At 52.4% G+C, this 20,528-nt stretch overlaps 2 protein-coding genes across 2 annotated transcripts; one reads left to right on the top strand and one right to left on the bottom strand.

Annotated features, from left to right (window-relative positions):
* Positions 1-7,686: 7,686 nt before the first annotated feature.
* Positions 7,687-8,592, bottom strand: LOC113980710 (olfactory receptor 14C36-like; the record flags this gene model as incomplete). Its single annotated transcript, XM_027707914.1, has 1 exon — positions 7,687-8,592. A coding segment is annotated over exon 1 (906 nt), but the record flags the coding sequence as incomplete, so codon positions are not given.
* A 10,728-nt stretch (positions 8,593-19,320) lies between these two features.
* On the top strand, positions 19,321-20,226 carry LOC113980711 (olfactory receptor 14J1-like; the record flags this gene model as incomplete). Its single annotated transcript, XM_027707915.1, has 1 exon — positions 19,321-20,226. A coding segment is annotated over exon 1 (906 nt), but the record flags the coding sequence as incomplete, so codon positions are not given.
* Between the last annotated feature and the right edge of the window lie 302 nt (positions 20,227-20,528).

Below are 20,528 nucleotides of genomic sequence, written 5' to 3'. Positions count from 1 at the left end.
ATCCGTGGCGACCACCAGAGGGATGAAGGCTTGAGGAGAAGACCCCCAGAGTAGAAGACTGTGCATGCCTGGAAAGACTCCACCCAGAGACCAGCCTACTTATTAACATGTATGTTAAATGATTTAGCCATGTATCTAAAGTGTATAAAATGGCATCCTTTTGCACATTCAGGTAGAGCAAGCTTGTCCAGCGTGAGCTGGCTTGCTCCCAGCGTTGAATAAACAAATACCTTGCTGCTTAAAGATACAAAAGTCTCTGAGCAGTTAATCATACCGAGGTTTTTCAGCAGCAAGAAGGGTTGGGAGAGTTCCAGACTGCTCAGGCTAGGAAGGGGATAGGGCAAGTCCTTCTGCAGTCATTCCCAGGCATTGGAAGGACAAGGCAGGGATTGCAGAACCCCTGTGGGAGGGAAAAGAAGGGGATGTTCTGTGCCCAGACTTTATCAAGACCCTTGACATGGTCTCCTGTGGTCTCCTTATGGCCAGGCTGGTGAGAGCTGGACTGAAGAAGTGGAAGATGTGGTGGGTGGAAAGTTGGCTGAATGAAGAGTGTCCAATAAAATCCATGGTACAAAGTCCTCTTGGCAGCAACTTCCTGGTGAAATCCCTCAGTGACCAGCCCTTGCCCACCAATGCAGAAGAGCTCTCTATATAATGGGACAAAATGCGTTTTCCAGTCTATTCTGGATGATTCCAAATTTCAGGGAGCCCTTGAGAAACCTGTCCTGGTTTAAAGACATATATTGTGGCGGGAACTCCAATAAAATGAATTCACTCCTCTTTCATTCCCCATCAGTGCAAGGAGACAAAATATAAGGAGGTATAAGTGAGAAAATCAGAGTTTACTGACAAGAAATATAGCAGCAAAAACAGCAATACAAACAGAAGAGTTCAAAGCAACAGCAGAGAGAGAAATTGCCTCCTCTCTCCCCCTGCCCCAACTCCCTTTCGTAAACAGATAAAAACAGGGATCAACACGTGCCTCCCTTCCCCCTTTTCCCCCTGAATGAACAAAGAACAAAAAACAAAACCAGGGGAAAAGAGGGGGCAAAGCAAAATGTGGAAAACTCTCTGGTCTGAGATCAGTTGTGCTGCCCAAGAACACGCTGACTCCAGAGGTGTCCAAGCGGGGCAGAGCCGGCAACTCCGGTCCGTGCGGCGGCAGGGGGGAGGCAGTGGCTCTGCTTGATTCCATGGAGTTCTGGGGAGGCACAGTGGCCCCTTGGTTCCATGGGGTTCTGAGATGTCTCAGGGTTCCTTTTGTTCCAAAGAGTCATGAAATGGGCCCTTGTAACAATGAGCCCTTGGTTCCATGAGATTCCACAGTGTCCCTGCATTCCTTTGGTTCCATGAAGCCCTGCAGTGTCACAGTGCCACTTGATTCCGTGATGTTACAAAGAATCAGAATGGTCCCTTGATTTAAGGCCAACTGCACATGGGGCTGACTTAGGGAGAGTTTTGGCACCCAGACAAGGGAGTTGTCACCCCCCTGGACTTAGGTCTGGTGTCGCCACATCTGGACTGGTCTGTCTGTCTGTGAGGTTCCCCATTCTGGAGGAATGAGGAAGAACTGGAGAGGGTCTAGAGGAGATCTGACAGGATGGAGCTTTTCTCCATATTGGAAATAGAATGAAATCTCCACAAAGAGTAGCATGGAAGGTTGGGATTGAAGGTGAGGAAAAAGAAATGTCACTCAACGGGGACCCTTGTGCTTCAAGAGGTCACCCAGAGGGAGTCAGGATCAGCCCATGGCTTTGTGTTCCAGGGAAGAGCCAGAGCTGGTGCAGAGACATCAGGGAGGGTCTAGAAATGCTGCTGGGAGGGGGGTGGGAAAGCAGGAGGGGTGTGTGCAGCCTGCAAGGCCAGAGCAGCAGCAGGGCCAGGCCAGGACAGCCTGCAGGAGAGATGGCCAAGGGCTCTGGCAGGGCTGCAAGGCCCAAAGGCACCCAGGCCTTTGTCCCCTTGCCTCTGGCACCTGCCTCTGCCACTCAGGCCACCACAAGCAACTTGCCTTGCAGGTTCTGCACTTGGTTTCTGCCTCTCCCCTCCCTCAGCAGCCTGGCAGGGGTTGCCCAGTTTTGGGCCTTTGTTGTTCCTCCCCCTCCCATCCCACTGCCCCCCAAACAGCCCTGAGCCAGCCGGGAGGGACAGGATCTGCTGGGTCAGGGCCTGGGGCTCAGGCCTTGGCCTTTGTGCTCCACAAAACCAAGGCAGACTTTGCTCAGCATTGCAGGGGCCTGCCCAGAGCCTTTGTCTGCCTGCACTCCTGGCCTCCAAGATTCTGCTCCAAGGAGTCCCTGGGGAGGCTTTGTCAGTGCCTGCCCTCAGTGGGGCCCAGCAATGCTTCAAGGGACTTGGAGTTTGGCTTCTGACTTCTTCAGCAGCTGCTTCAATCTTCTCTCAGTACCTCAGCATCATGGGCTGGGCTGCAAACACATCGTGGGGCTCATCAAAATGCAGAAATCCCTCAGGATCTCTTTGTCTTCTTTTAATTGTCTCCAAGGCAATTTCAAAACAAGTCTTCCAAGTTTGTACTTTTTTTTTTTAATTCAATGATGGATATTTTGTAGTTCAGAGGAGAGGTGATAGAGGTGTTCTCCAAGTGATCTTGATGCTGAGTGTCTCCCCAGGAGATCCACACTGACCTTGTGTGATCAACCTTGCTCCTCACCCCCTAACCTCACCAGTTCTGACATGGCCCATCTTGGACTGACAGCTGATGCAACTCCAAACACACTGTGGGACCCATTAAAACACTGAAAAACAAATTATTTCCCTTCCTTTAATTGTCTTCGAGTCTTCAAGACATGAACAACTATATACAGTTGTTTTGTAATTTAGATGAGGAGGAAGATTTTAAAGTGGACATCATGAAAAATATATATTTTTTGATGAAAGGGAATGATTTACACAGAGCCTTGGGATGCAAGAGAGTCAGGGTGCAAAGAATTTTAATCCAAAGACAAGGGGGCAAAAGAGATTAGTAGAACTTAATAATTGACCAACTGAACAGTTATCAAGTGGTTCAATAGCATTTGCTACAATTTTAACAGTGACTGAATTAGAGATTCAAAAGAACAACATTCACACCACAGTCAATTCACACCCAGGCAGAGATGTGTGGACACATCAACAGCTGGGTGTGGAAAGGTCCCTCTCCAAAATTCTCCTTGTTGTCAGGGAAACACTCCCACAAATCCCTTTGTGTTTCCCACCAGACAAGGGTCACAGCTGGAGGAGTGTTGAGGGGGATCAGAATTGTCCTGGGCATCAGGACGTCATCTTTGGAGTGTTGCAAACTGGAGGGTTCCCGAGCTGCGAGAGGCTGCCAGAGGTGTCCCACTGAGAGGGAGGTGCTGGGGAGCTGCCAGGGCCTCCCTCAGCCCCGCTGGTTGTGGGCTCCCAAGGGGACTGGCTTTAGTTATCTGCTGAATGTCCATCCTGGTGTCAGTAACGACTGGAATTTCCAAATTACTTGGGAATTTTATCCAGACTGTTCCATTTGGTCTGTGATTCAGGCAGCGAATTTTCCAAGGCTTTCATGGGATGACTGATTATCCTGAGTTCCCCAACTGTTCCACTCTGGATTGTTCCCACCTTTATTATCCAGGAGCACCTGGTCCAGTCCAGGGACACTTCACCACACCCTGGTCCAGTCCAGTGGCTCTTCGTTGCTCAGCTGGTTTGGTCAAGGCTTGTCAGGAGCTCCTGAGATCATCGACCAGGCCTGAGGAGAACGGGGGGAGGATGCACCACCACAGAGGTTTCTAAGAAAGATGGGGACAAACTTTTTGTAGGGCCTAGATATGGTGTGATCGGACAAATGGTTTTAAACTAAAAAAAGGCAGCTTTGAAGTAGATATAACCAAGAATTTTTTACAGTGAGGGTGGTGAAACACCAGCGTAAGTTGCCCAGTGAAGTGATGCCTCATTCCTGGAAACATTCAAGGTCAGGTTGGATGGGGCTCTGAGCAACCTGATGTAAATGAACATGGCCTTGCTCATTGCAGGGGAGTTGGAATAGAAGAAATCCAAAGGTCCCTTCCTACCAAAACTCTTCCATCATTCTACTGAAGCCAAGGCTGACAAGGGTCACCCAGGTTTCAGACCCAGCTGAGCATCACCTTTGATGGCCCATCTGGCAGTTCTGCTACAAAGCTGCTGCAAAGAACCTCCAGACCTAAAGGAGCTATAGGGCTTTGCTGCCTGGGGGGTCTCTGCCACCGTGGAGGGCCTGGAGGCTTCGGGTGACTCTGATCTGCAGGAAGGACAAGGTGCTGATGGAAATGTCCTTGGCTTTGGACATCCAGTGATCCAGGAACACTGTGAAAATCACTGGTCTGTTCCTTGGCTGCAGCATCACAGGGATGACTAAGGGTTATCAAGCATTGCAACAGAACATGCAGGGAAGCGGTTGAGTCACCACAGAATCATAGAATTCTGAGATCATGGAGTGCAACCCTTAACCCAACACTGGCATCTTCACCACTGAACCCTGTCCCCAAGTGCCACAGCTCAATGTTTTTTGAACACTTCCAGGGATGGTGACTGTAAGACCCCAGGGTTGAATTACGAGCTCAGCAAAAGGGTTTTACTTTGAAAAATAGAAAAGGCACCAAATATTTCTGCCCTCCAAATATTTGAAAAGGGCCTTCAGTTCTTTTAATACCTTGAGAGAGACCACAAGGGAGAAGACACTGCACATGTTTTCTGAGGAGGTCAAAAACCACACTTTTACTGGCAAACTTCAGAAAATAAGGGAGCTTGGCAGAAGGTTATAGGGCAACATTCAAGGAGAAGAGAGCATTCAAAAGCATTGACTAATCACAAGCCAACCAATCCAAGTCAGCTGGATGGTTCATTGACAATGTGTCCCAAGGGGTGAGACCTCCGATGCCATAGAAACCCCTCCCCCTGCATTAGGAAACCTTTGGAAGTCATGAGGTGTTCCAGTGGAGCATGAAAATGAACAGCAATTTTCCTAAAGCCAAGAACCCAGCAGAACAAAGCAAGGCCCCAGCAGCTGCAGAGCAAAGGTCCCCCCATCCCTGTGTCCCCTGTGGCCGCTGAGGCGGCAGCGCAGGCCCGAGGCGGTGCCGGGTCCCGGTGCAGCCGGGGCAGAGCGGCGGCTGCGCGAGCGGCAACCCCGGCGGTGAGTGCGGCAGCCCCGTGGCAGCGGCGGCTCCGGGCACAGACGCCGGCGGCAGCCGCTGTGGCGGCGGAGCAGTGACTCCGAGGCGCTGCAGGAGCGCTGGCTCCGCTTCCAGGCGCCGGCAGTGTCGGGAAGCCGGTGCCGGGCGGCTGCGGGGCAGCGCAGGCCAAAAGCGGCAGCGGCGGCAGCCTCGTGGCAGCGGCGGCTCCGGGCAGACACGGCCCCGCTCCAGCGCTGCCGCCTCAGCGGCGCTCAGGGGACGGCGCGGCGGCTCCGGGGGCAGCGGCCGGGGACTCCCTGTCGGGGCAGCCCCGGGCACCAAAGAGGACCAGGGCCCGGCGTGTTCTCAGCTTGGTTCTCTGCAGTTCTCCCGGCATCTGAGCACAGGATGGGAGGGGGAAATTGAGCTCAACCAGAACAGGAGCTCATGGAACCAAGTGGCCATTGGGACACTGCAGGGCCTGCTGGAATCCAGGGGCCAGTGGGACCCTAGGGAGCCTGTTGGAGCCAAGGGAAGCCCGGGATATTCTGGAACATCGTGGAATCAAGAAGCCATTGTGACACTGCAGGGTCTTGAGGGATCAAAGGAATCCTGGGCCATAGTGGAAACTCATGAAATCATCGGGGCCATTGTGACACTCCAGAACCTCATGGAACCAAGGGTGCATTGCGACACTGAGAGGCCTCATGGAACCAAAGGAACCCTGAGAGTTTTTGCAAACTCATGGAATCAAGGGGCCATTTCTGGCAGGATGCTCTGCTCTGATAATACCTAAACAATGGTCAGAGAATGCAAACAATGTAAGCTCTCTGTGATAAGTTACTGCTGGTGTCAAGGTGCTGTTTTTAATGGTGAATTATGCTAAACCAAAAATGCTTCATGAAACTTCAAACACACATCCTGCTTTCTGAAGCAGGATTTGACAGAGAAGCTGCTCCCTGGCCTGGCAATATGTCTGGCAGTCAAACCCTTTATAACTATAAAAGCCCCGTCCAACTTTCATGTGACAGATTCTTCCACAGACTTCCTTGAAATGTGTGGAGCTTCTGCCATGAAGCAGGGACAGCTTTTCATGGTCAATCCCCAGGGGCTAAGTGAAAGAGAGAGAACTACCCCCTGTGGTTGTGGGGTGAGTTACCTCAATCTCTGCTTCAGGATTGTTTCTTTTTGCTGGCTTTGATGCAATTGCTTTAATAGAATGACTTTGATAGACTGCACTGTCCTATCTTACACTATACTGCTGGGAGTTTTTGACTTTTATACTGTGCAGTAAATAATTCTCTTTAAGGTCTTTCATCTGTTCACTCGTCTGATCAGTTTTCTGTTCATTTGTCATAATAAATAGTTCATTTTATAGAAATATTTCTGATTTGCCATCACTAAAACCTGCAGGAGAAAGTGATTGAATCACACCTCTATACTTCCTTCAATCTAAACTAAAATCTGAGCCTGAGATTGGATCCAGCCACAGCCAGGCTCCTCTCTGAGAAGGAATTTAGAAAGCAAGGGGGTCCTTTCTGCCCCTCGTAGCTCAACGAGACGGCTTCTGCCATCAACTTTGTCTAAGCCTTCCACCCCCCCAGCCCCAAGCCGTGACACATGGGCATGTCTTGTCCATGCAGTGCAAACATGGACTCCTGAGCTGGTCATTTGCTGTCCCTCCTTGGAGGGAAGAACAAGCCCAATGGCCTGGGGTGAGAGGCCAGTGCTGGGAGCAGCGCTGGCTGTGCCAGGGCACTGCTGGGTGCCCCCACCCTGAGCACTCCCACCCTTGTGCTGGTCACTGCTGTTTTCCTTTGCAGGGCGTTGTGTTGGGCACATCCTGGAGAGCAAATTGGAAAACAGGTTGAAGCTTTGAGGCCCTGGCCTGAGGAGATGGCCCTGCAGGATGGCAGTGCTGCTGCAGAGGTCAGCTCTGTGCCAGCAGTGCCCGGGGCTGTCCCTGCCTGCAGTCCCTGGACAGTCCTGCAGCAGGACTGGGACCGACTGCCAGAGCACTGAGGCCTCCAACAACACAGGGCTCTGCAGGACAGTGTGGAAGGGAAGGAAGAGGAGGCCCCGCAGGAGAAGGGCTGCTGCTCCCTGGCAGTGCTGCTCTGCTGGGACTCTTTTCTGCCCCAGCTCTGCACAGAGGCACCGAGCCTGCAGCTGCAGAGAAGTCAGAGAGGAAAGATGTCAGGCAAACAAGTCAATGCAGAGTTCTTTATTTGGTTTAAGCACAGAGTGAGTACAATTCCCAATTTGTACAGCCTCTGGGCCAGGCTAGAAAGGCAAACACAGAATTGAAAATATGGGTATATAAAGATATATATATATGGATATACAATTAAATATCTCTGTATATATATTTATATATATAAAGATTTTTTGGTGTGAACAAGTTCTCATGAAAAAACCACTCCTACCAGGATCACAAAATAGAGAAGATATGGTGGGCGTTTAACAAAGTCCATGAAAGGATTGGCCTTTAATGAGGTACATAACATGCAGAAGAAAGGGAGTTTATTGCTTCTGAAAAACACACAGTTATCAGTTTCCTCAGGGCATCCTTGAGCTCCTGGTTCCTCAGGCTGTAGATGAGGGGGTTCAGTGCTGGAGGCACCACCGAGTACAGCACTGACAGTATCAGATCTAGGGCTGGGGAGGAGATGGAGGGGGGCTTCAGGTGGGCAAATGTGGCAGTGCTGATAAACAGGGAGACCACAGCCAGGTGAGGGAGGCACGTGGAAAAGGCTTTGTGCCGTCCCTGCTGAGAGGGGATCCTCAGCACAGCCCTGAAGATCTGCACATAGGAGAAAACAATGAAAATGAAACAACCACATGCTAAGCTGGCAGTAACCACAAGAAAACCAATTTCCCTGAAGTAGCCTGAGTGTGAGCAGGAGAGCTTGAGGATGTGTGGGATTTCACAGAAGAACTGGCCCAGGGCATTGCCCTGGCACAGGGGTAGGGAAAATGTATTGGCTGTGTGCAGCAGAGCATTGAGAAACGCAGTGGCCCAGGCAGCTGCTGCCATGTGGGCACAAGCTCTGCTGCCCAGGAGGGTCCCGTAGTGCAGGGGTTTGCAGATGGCAATGTAGCGGTCGTAGCACATGATGGTGAGGAGGAAATACTCTTCTCCAAGAAAGAAGACAAGCAGAAAGAGCTGTGCAGCACATCCTGCATAGGAGATGGTCCTTGTATTCCAGAGGGAATTGTGCATGGCTTTGGGGACAGTGGTGCAGATGCAGCCCAGGTCTGTGAGGGAGAGGTTGAGCAGGAAGAAGCCCATGGGGGTGTGCAGGTGGTGGTCGCAGGCTACGGCGCTGAGGATGAGGCCGTTGGCCAGGAGGGCAGCCAGAGAGACGCCCAGGAAGAGCCAGAAGTGCAGGAGCTGCAGCTCCCGCCTGTCTGCAAATGCCAGGAGGAGGAACTGGGGCATGGAGCTGCTGTTGGGCATTTGCTGTTCCTTAGGACAGGGTCTGTTCAGAAAAGGAAAGTACAGGGAACAATTAAGACAGCCCCCTCTCAGCAAAGCCAGGTCAGTTTTCAGGGAAATCCCCTCCAACTAAAGTCATTTCTTTTCTCTGGTTTGTGCTCTCTCAGGATGCTGTGAGGAGCAGGAGCTCTGGCCGTGTGCTGCCAAGGACTCAGCTTTGCTCTGCTGCAGTGCAGACATGGAGCTGGTTTGGGACAGCTCTCATGATCACAGGGGATGTCACATGGAACCCAGCTTTGATGGAAAAGTTCAATTCCTGGACTGTTGTCTTGGAGCAATTTGGGCTGCAGAAGAGAGGCACAGAGTATCCTTAAAATAATTTTGACTGGGTTTTTTGTTTACAGTCATAACACCTGGGGAGTGTTTTTCTAGGGTCAAATTTTTCTGATGACAAACCTGAAGAGTGTTGAGCCAGGACAGGCAGAAGGGCTGAGCTCTCCCTTGGTTATTGCAGAGCCAGGAGAGCTGCAGTGCCTCTCAGTGTGTTTCCCATCTGCCCTGCACTTTCCCTTGGGCTGCCTTGAAGAGGACTTCACACACAGATTCATCTTTACAAACCCCACCAAGATCTGTGCTGTGAGCAGGGCAGCGCTGCTTGAAAGGGCAGCTCTGTGAAGTGTCCCCTGTGCCAGCCCAGAGGTGCAGCTGTGCTGGACAGAGCAGGACAGGAGCCCTCCCACAGAGAAGCCAAGGGCTGGGACAGGAGAGTGCCCACCCCCAAGGGAAGGCTCAGCACTGCCCAAGATCCTGTGCTCATTTCTGAGACTGCCTGAAACATTCATGTTTGAGAGTAAAAGAGTTTGAATTTCAGTGCAGCCTCCTGACCTGAGAGAACAATGTCTATGCTACAATACCTGAGCAGGAAACACACCTCAGGACTAATTCCTTTCCTGTAGCCCCTGTCTTTTTTGAGCTTTGCAAAAAATTCTACATTAAATGTCATGTAGTGTTCTGGAGCTGTGAGCAGGTCTGACCCTGCAAGACCGAGAAATGGAAAAGATCTTCCCTCAGCTGCCAGGTTTGCTCCTTGCCCACAACCCTTGTGCCCCAGCCCTGGGAGCAGCTCCCCGGGCCGGCTGAGAGCTACCCCTGGCAGGCAGCAGAGTCCCTGCCCAGCACAGTGCCCTGGGCTGCAGGACCCTGCTCTGCCCCACAGCCCTGGGCACCCCTGGCTGCACCCCCGGCTTCACAGCTCTTCCAAAGTGCCCCAAAACAACCCCTGCTCCCCCATCCCATCAGTTGGGGCTGGGCCAACTTTAGGAGATGCCTCCAGGAGCTGCCCCTGCACTGCCCTGCAGCCACAGACTCACCGTGTGCAGCCCTGCCAAGATTCCTCCTGCAGGGAGCTCTCAGCCATCCTGCCAGTGCTGAGCCCCTGGAAGCTCTGTGTGTGTCCTGCTGGTGTCCCTGAGCTGCCCTGGCAGTGCCCTCAGCCCTGCTGGGCTGTGCAGAGGAGCTGCTCACCAGCAGAGCTGTCTCTTTGAAGCTCTTCTTGCTTGCCAGGAGCTCCCTGTGTGCCAGGAGCCCGGCCCAGCTCAGCAGCAAATCAACAGCCCCGGGCATTTAATGACCCTCCAGGGGGTTTGGCATTGTTTACATGAGACTCAGTCCCTGAGAGGAAGTTCAAACAACTTTTCAAGAAGTCAAAGTGAGATTGAAACACTAAAGTTTCCTTTAGTGCTAATGAGTCTCACTGAGGGACACAACTGAGAATGTCTCCCTGGATTCCAGTTAGAGCAGAAAACTGCAGACAGTGATGACAAGGATGGACAAGCAAGGGAAAGGTGGCTCTGATGCTGAATAAACCTTGACTTGTTTCCTTAATCCAGAGGACCAAGCCTTGACCCCCAGCCCCTGGGAAGGCAGATCCTGTCCCTGCCTCATTCCTCAGGGCTCTTCCTAGGGCACTGGGATGTGGGATGTGCAATGCCAAGGGCAGGACCATGGGGTGGCACCTGCCAGGCTGCTGAGCAGGGACAAGGAGGCCATGAGGCCCCAGGGCCGCAAGGGCCACTTGTCTCCTCCTGGCATCAGGGCCACAGACAGCAGCCATGGCCAAAGGCCTGCAGAAGGTGGCTCTGTCAGGGCCTTTCAGCTTCTCCCCCTCCCTCTCTCCTCTCCAGCCCAGGCTGTCCTACGGTGTCCATGCCCTGCCCCTTTCCCTGCAGGCTGTCGTCATCCCCCCGGCTGCCCCACCTGGCTGGCACCTTCCTGCACTGACATCTCTGCGTCCTCCCTGGCTCTTCCTGCACACACAAAGCCTTGGGCTCATCCAGACTCCTGCTGGGTGATGTGTTGCAGCACAGCATTTTCCATGGGGTGGAATTCCTTTTTCCTCATGTCCACTCAGGGCCTCCCCAGCTGCACTTGGCATTAATTCTTTCTTTCTCGTGCTCTTTTCTGCTCTGACAAAAGGATCCACCATCTCTAAATCCTCCCTTCAAGCCCTCTGAGGGCTGTCCTGTACTGTCCTCAGTCTCCACACCAGTGAGCCCAGAGCTCCTTAGCCCCTCTCTAGTGGTCATGTGCTTGAGACCTTTCAAGCCCATCTGGGGAGATCTCTGGGCACTCACTAATATTTTTGCAGATGAAAATATCATGCTCATAGTCAAAGTAAATCACAGGGATACTTTTTACCAAGGCCTGTAGTGGCAGAACAAGGAGCAGTGGCTTTGAATTGAAAGAGTTTTTTATTGGATAATAGGAGGAAATATTTAACAATAAGGGTAGCAAGAACTGGAAGAGGTTTCCAGAGAAGTGGATGTCCCATCCCTGCATTTGTCCAAGGACAGGAAGTTTGAGTAACCTCAATTAGTAAAAGATGTCACTGTCCATGTCCAGGGACTTGGACCAGATGAGCTTTTAGTTCCCTTCCAAGCCAAACCATTCTGTGATTCTTTTGAGTCTAAACTCCCAAACTCCTTCTCCAAAGAATTTCCACGTTGAGGACATGAATTGCCATGTTTTTAGAGAAACCCTTCTAAGCCCAAAAGGTAAAAAATTAATTCCAAGGAACTCCCAAGGTATCTATAGGAAACGTTAAACAGTTGGGTCAATGGCAGAACCTCTCAGGGTGACCTTGCAGCTGAGGATGGGGGATTTCGCCTCAGGCTCTGAGACTCATGATGGGCAGCCAGAAAGGGGATTTGGGGACTAAGCAAGACTTGTCATGGGATGTCTAGGAAAGAACCAAAGCAAGGGTGGGATCCCAGTGGTTTCTGGAGCAACAAGCATGAGAAAACAGAGAGAAAAGAGGCTGAAAAAGCTGGTCCTGTTAAACAGGAGGCTGGTCAAGACACATCCCTGGCTGTGCCCTGTAAGTGATCCCCACAACCTGTCCTGTTTTCTTAAGAACTCCATTGCCAAGAAGTTTCTGTGGGGAGGGACCTCTCTGTTCCTGGCACAGATTGTGGCCCAAATTCCAGCCACTGCAGCGGGAGCCACAACTAGTCAGGTCTTGTGTTCTTTGGGGGGCCAGACTCTGCCCAGACTGGGGGAGGTATGTGTTGGAAGCACAAAAGAGTGAAGCAAATGCAAAGCTAAACACCCAATGTAGCCTGACTTTGTCCCTAAGTGGGGAATGAGAATTGGACACAACATGTGCAGGGACAGATGGAGGGGTTTGTGCCCCTGGCCCTGCCCAGAAGGGACACCTTTCAGGAGGGGTTGTGGCCTTGGCTGTGCTGAGTGTTGACCCGGGCAATGCAGCTTGGGATTGCAGTGGCACTGTCAGGGCTCTGCAGAGCTCCGGGGAGTTCATGCATTTGTCCCCAGAAATGCCAGAGAACTGCAGGGGTTGCAGTCAATCCCTTGTGCTCTTTGTGACCCCGACTGGCTCTGCTGAATGGGAGCAGGCCTGTAGTTCCCAGACTGTTCCTGCATCCAGTGTCGGACCTGCAGTGACGTTTCTGCAGCATTCAGTTGGTGCAGTGGCAGGATGGCCATGGATCCATTCCTGCAGAAACACAATGGTGCTGCATCCCAGGCAGGGATAGAATGGGCCCAGAAATTTTGGAGGGATAAGAACCAGGGAGTTTTGGCACTGTGGAATCCCATGGAACCAAAGGAACCCTGGGACATGGCGGAACTTCATGGAATAAAGGGGACATTGTGACCCTGCAGCACCTCATGGAACCAAAGGGAGTCTGGGACGTGGCAGGGCTTGATGGAAACAAAGGAACCTCCGGGGAACAAAGGGACCCCGGGACACTGCCAAAAGTCAGGGAGACAAGGGAACCCCAGGACACTGTGGAATCTCATGGAATCCAGGGACCATTGGAATACACTGGGGCCTCCTGGAACCAAAGGGAACATGGGACACTGCGGAACCTCATGGAATCAAAAGGACCCCGGGACTTTGTGGAACGTCAAGGGGCCAGTGTGACATCCCAGAACCTTTTGGAACCAAAGGGAACCAATGGGACATTGAGGAATCTCATGGAATCAAGGGTCCATTGTGACCTTGTGGAACCTCCCAGAATCAAGGGTCCATTGATTCACTGAGGAAAATGATGGAATCAGTGAGCCATTGTCACCACCATACATTCCTATTGCTATGGTCAGTTACCATGGCAACCATCATACCATCCCATTGCTAGAGTCGATTACCATGGTAACCAGCATACTTTCCACTACTACAGTCAGTTACCATGGCAACCATCATAAATGCCCATTGCTACAGCTAGTTACCATAGCAACCATCATACATTCCTATTGCTATGGTCAGTAATCATGCCAACAATCATACATTCCTATCGCTCTGATCAGTTACCATGGCAACCATCATACAGTCCCATTGCTACAGTTCGTTACCATGGCAACCAGCATACATTCTCATTTGCACTGTCAGTTACCATGGCAACCATCATACCAGTGCTACAGTTCGTTACCATCATGCATTCCCGTTGCTACGGTAAGTTACCATGGCAGCCATCATACATTCTCATTGCTATGGCAAGTTACCATGGCAAGCACTGTACATTCCCATCGCTATGGTCACTAACCATGGAACCATCATACATCCCCATTGCTACAGTCGGTTACCATGGAAACCACCATATTTCACACTGGTACGGTCAGTTAGCATGGGAACCACCATACATTCTCATTTCCATGGTCAGTTACCATGGCAACCATCATACAGTCCTATTGCCAGCCTTAGTTACCATGGCAACCATCATACATTCCCATTGCTACAGTCAGTTACAATGGCAACCAGCACACTTCCCACTGGCAGTTGGTTACCATGGAAACCATCACATTTCCCCCTGCTACGGTCAGTTACCATGGCAAATATAATACATTCCAATTGCTACGGTCAGTTAGTTTGGTAACCATCTTAGATTCCTGTTGCTACGGTCAGTTACCATGGCAACCATCATACATTCACATTGCTACAGTCGGTTACCATGGCAACCATCATACATTCACATTGCTAAAAGTCAGTTACTGTGGCAACCAGCATATTTCCCACTGCTATGGTCAGTTACCATGGCAACAGTCACACATTCTCATTTCCACGGTCAGTTACCATGGCAACCATCATACATTCCTGTTCTTAGGGTCAGTAACCATGGGAACCATCTCACATTCCCATTGCTACAGTTGGTTACCATGGCAACCATCACCCATTCCCATTGCTACGGTCACTTCCCATGGCAACCATTACACATTCCAAGTGCTAGGGTCAGTTACCATGGCAACAATCATACAGTCCCATTGCTATGCTCGGTTACCATGGCAACCACCATTCATTCTCATTGCTACGGTCAGTTGCCATGGCAACCATCATACTTCCCATTGCCACAGTCAGTTACCATGGCAACCATCATACATTCCTATTGCTACGGTCAGTTACCATGGGAAGCATCACACATTCCTATATCTACGACAAGTTACGACGGCAACCATTATATAGTCGCATTGCTAATGTTGGTTACCATGGCAACCATCATACATTCACATTGCTACAGTCGGTTACCATGGCAACAATCATACATTCTCATTGCCATGGTCAGTCACTATGGCAACCATCATACACATTTCCATTGCTATGGTCAGTTACCATGGCAACCATCATACATTCCCATTTGTATGGTCCGTTACCATGGGAACCAGCATCCAGTCCTGTTGCTATGGTCGGTTACCATAGCAACCATCACACATTCCCATTTAAATGGTCAGTTACCATAGCAACCATCACACATTCCCATTGCAATGGTGAGTTACCATAGCAACCATCACACATTCCCATTACTGCAGTCGGTTACCATAGCAACCAGCATACTTCCCACTGCTACGGTCACTTACCATGGCAACCATCACACATTCTCATTTCCACGGTCAGTTACCATGGAAACCATCATACATTCCCATTTCTACTATCAGTTACCATGGCAACCATCATATGTCCCACTGCTATGGTCAGTTGCCATGGCAACCATCATACATTCCAATTGCTGTGGTCAGTTACCATGGCAACCATCATGCATTCCCATTGCTATGGTCAGTTACTATGGTAACCTCTTGGTTGCTCTTGGAGAGAAGCAGATGCAGATGAGCCTCCCTGTTGTCCACCAGCCTGGCAACTGTGCTCTAAAGACCTGGGTTCCAAGGGCTGTCTTGACCAAGACCCTGCACAAACCTCTGGGACTCTTTGCATCCTGTCCTGGTGCCTTTCCAGTGAAATCCAGGGTTATCAAAGACAACTTGAATGGGCTCTTTGTCTCACTCCACAATGTCACCCAAACCAGTCTCTCCTCTGACCCTCAATCACAAAAGTTCACCCAAGTTGTTCATACCCAGAGCGGCTCCACAGCTCCAAGAAGCTCCTTCCCGCTGAGGACACCTCTCTCCTGCTCTTTCTCTCCTCTGTCTCCTTGGTCTTCTCTCCCAACCCATCACAGCCCTGCAACCTGGGAACTGTCTCAGCAGGCCTGGGCTGTTATTGCCTCCAAGTGGAAGGAAGAGAGACTTGGGGCTGCAGCTCCTCCTGCCTGTGCCCCACACGCAGGGCATTGGGGCCTGTCTGGCTGCAGCCCCTCAGCAGGGGCACCGGGGGTAAGAACAGACTTGCAGTGGGGAAAGCTGCTCTGAAAGCCCTGAGAGCTGGGCTATGCAGAGGCTTTGCTGACAATGGCCTTGGGGGTGGACGTGCTGGGACTCAGGCCCAGGGGGAAAATCACAGGCCTGATCCCTGAGGAGATCAGCACATGCTGCTGAAATGCTGGGGGAGAGCAGAGCCAGCAGAGGGAGGAAACAAGTGTGGACAGCCTGGGCTGATGTGCTTTGCACTCGTGCCTGGCCCAGCCTTGGCTGGGCAGAGAAGGGACAGCCTTTGTGTCCCTGCAGGGCTGGGATTAACTCCCTGCCCCAAAGGCACCCAATGTGTCTGAGGAGCCCTGGGTGGTGCCTGTCCCACAACTGCTGGGAGTGGGGACGGGCTTCCTGCACAGGCCCTGTGCTGTCCATGGCAGCTGCTGCACTTGTGCTGCAGAGCCCTGGCACCTCCCCTGGCACTACAGGCCCCTCTTTGGCTATTCAATCCAGGCTCAGCTGCCCTGAATGAGGTTCATCAGTGAAGGGATGTCCAGGAGACAACTGCCATTGTACTCCTGCCACTGAAGTTGGCCAAAGCAATGTCCCAGCAGCCTCCAAGAAGATCCCACAGCTGCTGCCCTGTCCCTAGGAACTGCTCCATTGGAGCCTGCAGTTCCCAGCAGGAATCTCGGTCACCTCTGGCCCCTCAGAAGGAATCAGGTGTTTGTGTCCCAGCTGGTCACTCCTGGCTTTGGTCTTCCTTCATTCCCATGGGAGCTGGGACAAGGAGTCACCTGCAGGGGCCTGTTTTGGGCCCACTGAAGTGGGGCAGGAGGAATCCCAGCCCATGGGGGTTGTGGAGGGAGTGGAGTGTCCTTGTGGCCCCAGGTCTGCAGAGCCACAAGGAGACACCTCTGTTAACTCAGCTGAGTCCTTTCCCTCAGTGCAGGTGAAGGAGATCCCTTCTGGGCACTGTCTGGGTTTCCTGTCTAATGATGGGACATGAAAAGGGGACTCTTGAACTTAACTCTGTGTGTGTTTGGAGAAATGACAGTGCTGAAAGAAGTGTCTGTGCCCAGCTGAGAGGAGGAACATCATGATTTCCTTCAGCTGTGTGCCAGCAGGTTCCCCTGGAGCCCCAGGGACAGCTGGAGGGAGCCCAGAGGGGCAGAGCAAGGGCTGCCTGGGGCTGTTGCTGTGCTGCTGAGCTGGGCCGGGCTCCTGGCACACAGGGAGCTCCTGACAACCAAGAAGAGCTTCAAAGAGGCAGCTCTGCTGGTGAGCAGCTCCTCTGCACAGCCCAGCAGGGCTGAGGGCACTGCCTGCAGCACCCAGGGCACAGGAGAGAAGGCAGAGAGATGAGAGGCAGCCTGGGCTGGGAGGTGACTGAGCTCTCACTACACGAGAAACCTTCCCAGGATTTGAATGAAGAATTCTCTGGCTGCAGGAAAGTTCAACTTGCCTTCCTGGAGGCATTTCCTAAAGCTGGCCCATCCCACAGCTTCTAGGATCTTTCATCAGGACTCTCCCAGTTGCTGCAGTGCAGAGGAAGTGGCCATATGGCAGAGCAGGGCAGGAGCTGCAGGCAGCAAGGGCAGAGAGGAGAAGGGAGCAGGAGGTTGAAGGGATCCTGGGCTGGGAGGACAGGGCAGAGCTGCTCAGGGCAGGAACCTTGCCAGCCCTTTGCCACGCTCAGGCTCTGGCTGCAGAGCAGTGCAGGGGAGTTCCTGCAAGTGCCTCTCCCAGCTGCCAAATGCCAGCAGTGGCAGGAGCTGTCAGGATGGCTCTGCTGGATTTGCTGGGGTGCAGCAGGAGAAGCTGCTGCAGAGCAGGACTTGCTGTTGCCCCCTCAGAGGCCCAGGGCAAGAAGGTTCCCTGTGCCAGGGCTGGCTGTGGGCTGGGAAGGTGGAGGTGCAGCCAGGGGTGCCCAGGGCTGTGGTGCAGAGCAGGGTCCTGCCCCCAGGGCTCTGTGTGCTGGGGCAGGGACTCTGCTGCCTGCCAGGGTCAGCTCTCAGCCCGGCCAAGGAGCTGCCACGGCCCTGCAGGGAGAAGGGGTGGGGGGAAGGACTGACCCCACAGGGCTGGGCAGGGCTGGGCAGGGCCCTTCAGCTGCAGGCTCAGGGCTCCTCACAGCTTCAGCTCCTGCCATTTCCAGGGGCCCTTCTCAGGAAGCACATCCCCCCAGAACACCTCCCCCTTCCCAGCCACCGCAGCCTGTCTGGGATCTGCTCTGCAGCCCCTGCCCAGGCAGAGCTGCCCCTGGGCACTGGGCTGGGGATGGCTCTGGCAGCACTGGCAGGGAGCTGAGCTGGGCACAGGGAGGGGCTGCTGGCAGGAACAGCTCCTCACCCAGAGACAGGCAGGCAGGGACAGGCAGCTGCTGCCACAAGTGCTGGGCAGGAGGATGTGGGCCCCTCCCTGCTGTCCCTGTGGCACAGACCCCTTCCCTGAGCAGCTCCTGCCTGGGCTCCTTTCCCAGCCGAAGCAGAGCCTGTGCCCTCAGGCCCACGGGGGCTGGGCTGTGCATTGCCCTGCAGCAGCCAGAGCCCAGGCAAGGACAGGGCCCTGATTTCCAGCTGTCTCTCTGTGTCCCTCCTCCCTTGGCAGCAGCATTGTGGCATTTCACTGCCATCCCCTGCTGCCTGGGCTCTCCTTGTTCTCACCATTGGATTTTCTGAGCCAGTGTGGGGTTTGGGGGGGCAGATTCGTGTCCAGACACAAACCCTTTGGGTGCTGCTGTGGGGATGTGTCTGTGGGAGCCAAGTGCCCAAATTCCCTCCAGGCAACTTCAGGGTATTCAGCTGGTTTCCTGGGTGTCCTGCAGGGCTGCAGGTGCCCTCCAGAAGGGCACAGCTCTGCCATAGGATCTCTGTGCTGCACAGGATCCCCATGGAGAAAACTCCTCAGTGCTAAATCCATGGAAATGCTCTGGGCAGCCGTACTTGGGAGCTGCAATGATCCCTCTGTGTGGCAGTCTGGGAGGAGAAAGATGAGATCGTAATCAGGCATCCTGAGGAAAGGCAAGGATTCTGTCAATCTGCTCTTTGAACCAGGATTTCTCTGCTCCCAGAAGTGCCTTGTTTCTTTTTTAAGGGAATTCTTAAGGGTGATCCCCCTTCAGCTCCAAGCTGCCAGCCAGGGGCAGCTCTGAACAGGAATGATGCCAGCTCTTGTCTCTGCACCAAGAGACCATCCCTTTGCCTCTCAGGACTCACAAGATTTCACTTGGAGCACATTAGAAATGTCAGAAATTTCAACCATCCAAACTCCTCCTGGCAAGAGGAATTTGAACAAAATCAAGTCCGTCAAATCCCCTCCCTCTGTTCTGCCCTTGGGCAAATTGTGACCAGCAGTTCTGGAAACACTTTGTTGCATCACAAGTGCATTTAATTGGAGGTCACCCTGTGCTCCAAGTTGCCTCTCACTGCACAGCAAGAAGGATTCCTCAGGAGCCCATTCCAGGGTCCCTGCTCTCAGTGCCCTTCAGCCAGCAAACCCAGAGCTCGGGGAGAGGGATGCAGAGAGATCTTCCTGAAAAGAGGCCCTGAATGTTGAATTGCTATGAGACATGCAAGATGTTTTGCTAATTGAGTCTGGCCTAATTCAGTTCTGCCTTTTTCTCCTCAACAGAAAACCATATAGAGGCAGCAAATGTGCAACAGCAGCTCCATGGCCCAGTTCCTCCTCCTGGCATTTGCAGACAGGCGGGAGCTGCAGCTCCTGCACTTCTGGCTCTTCCTGGGCATCTCTCTGGCTGCCCTCCTGGCCAACGGCCTCATCCTCAGCGCCGTAGCCTGCGACCACCACCTGCACACCCCCATGGGCTTCTTCCTGCTCAACCTCTCCCTCACAGACCTGGGCTGCATCTGCACCACTGTCCCCAAAGCCATGCACAATTCCCTCTGGAATACAAGGACCATCTCCTATGCAGGATGTGCTGCACAGCTCTTTCTGCTTGTCTTCTTTCTTGGAGAAGAGTATTTCCTCCTCACCATCATGTGCTACGACCGCTACATTGCCATCTGCAAACCCCTGCACTACGGGACCCTCCTGGGCAGCAGAGCTTGTGCCCACATGGCAGCAGCTGCCTGGGCCACTGCGTTTCTCAATGCTCTGCTGCACACAGCCAATACATTTTCCCTACCCCTGTGCCAGGGCAATGCCCTGGGCCAGTTCTTCTGTGAAATCCCACACATCCTCAAGCTCTCCTGCTCACACTCAGGCTACTTCAGGGAAATTGGTTTTCTTGTGGTTACTGCCAGCTTAGCATGTGGTTGTTTCATTTTCATTGTTTTCTCCTATGTGCAGATCTTCAGGGCTGTGCTGAGGATCCCCTCTCAGCAGGGACGGCACAAAGCCTTTTCCACGTGCCTCCCTCACCTGGCTGTGGTCTCCCTGTTTATCAGCACTGCCACATTTGCCCACCTGAAGCCCCCCTCCATCTCCTCCCCAGCCCTAGATCTGATACTGTCAGTGCTGTACTCGGTGGTGCCTCCAGCACTGAACCCCCTCATCTACAGCCTGAGGAACCAGGAGCTCAAGGATGCCCTGAGGAAACTGATAACTGTGTGTTTTTCAGAAGCAATAAACTCCCTTTCTTCTGCATGTTATGTACCTCATTAAAGGCCAATCCTTTCATGGACTTTGTTAAACGCCCACCATATCTTCTCTATTTTGTGATCCTGGTAGGAGTGGTTTTTTCATGAGAACTTGTTCACACCAAAAAATCTTTATATATATAAATATATATACAGAGATATTTAATTGTATATCCATATATATATATCTTTATATACCCATATTTTCAATTCTGTGTTTGCCTTTCTAGCCTGGCCCAGAGGCTGTACAAATTGGGAATT

Source organism: Neopelma chrysocephalum, unplaced genomic scaffold (genome assembly GCF_003984885.1).
Source record: "Neopelma chrysocephalum unplaced genomic scaffold, ASM398488v2 Primary Assembly neopelma1_95029, whole genome shotgun sequence".
NCBI lineage: Eukaryota > Metazoa > Chordata > Aves > Passeriformes > Pipridae > Neopelma > Neopelma chrysocephalum.
This window is presented reverse-complemented; position numbering and strand designations above follow the sequence as displayed.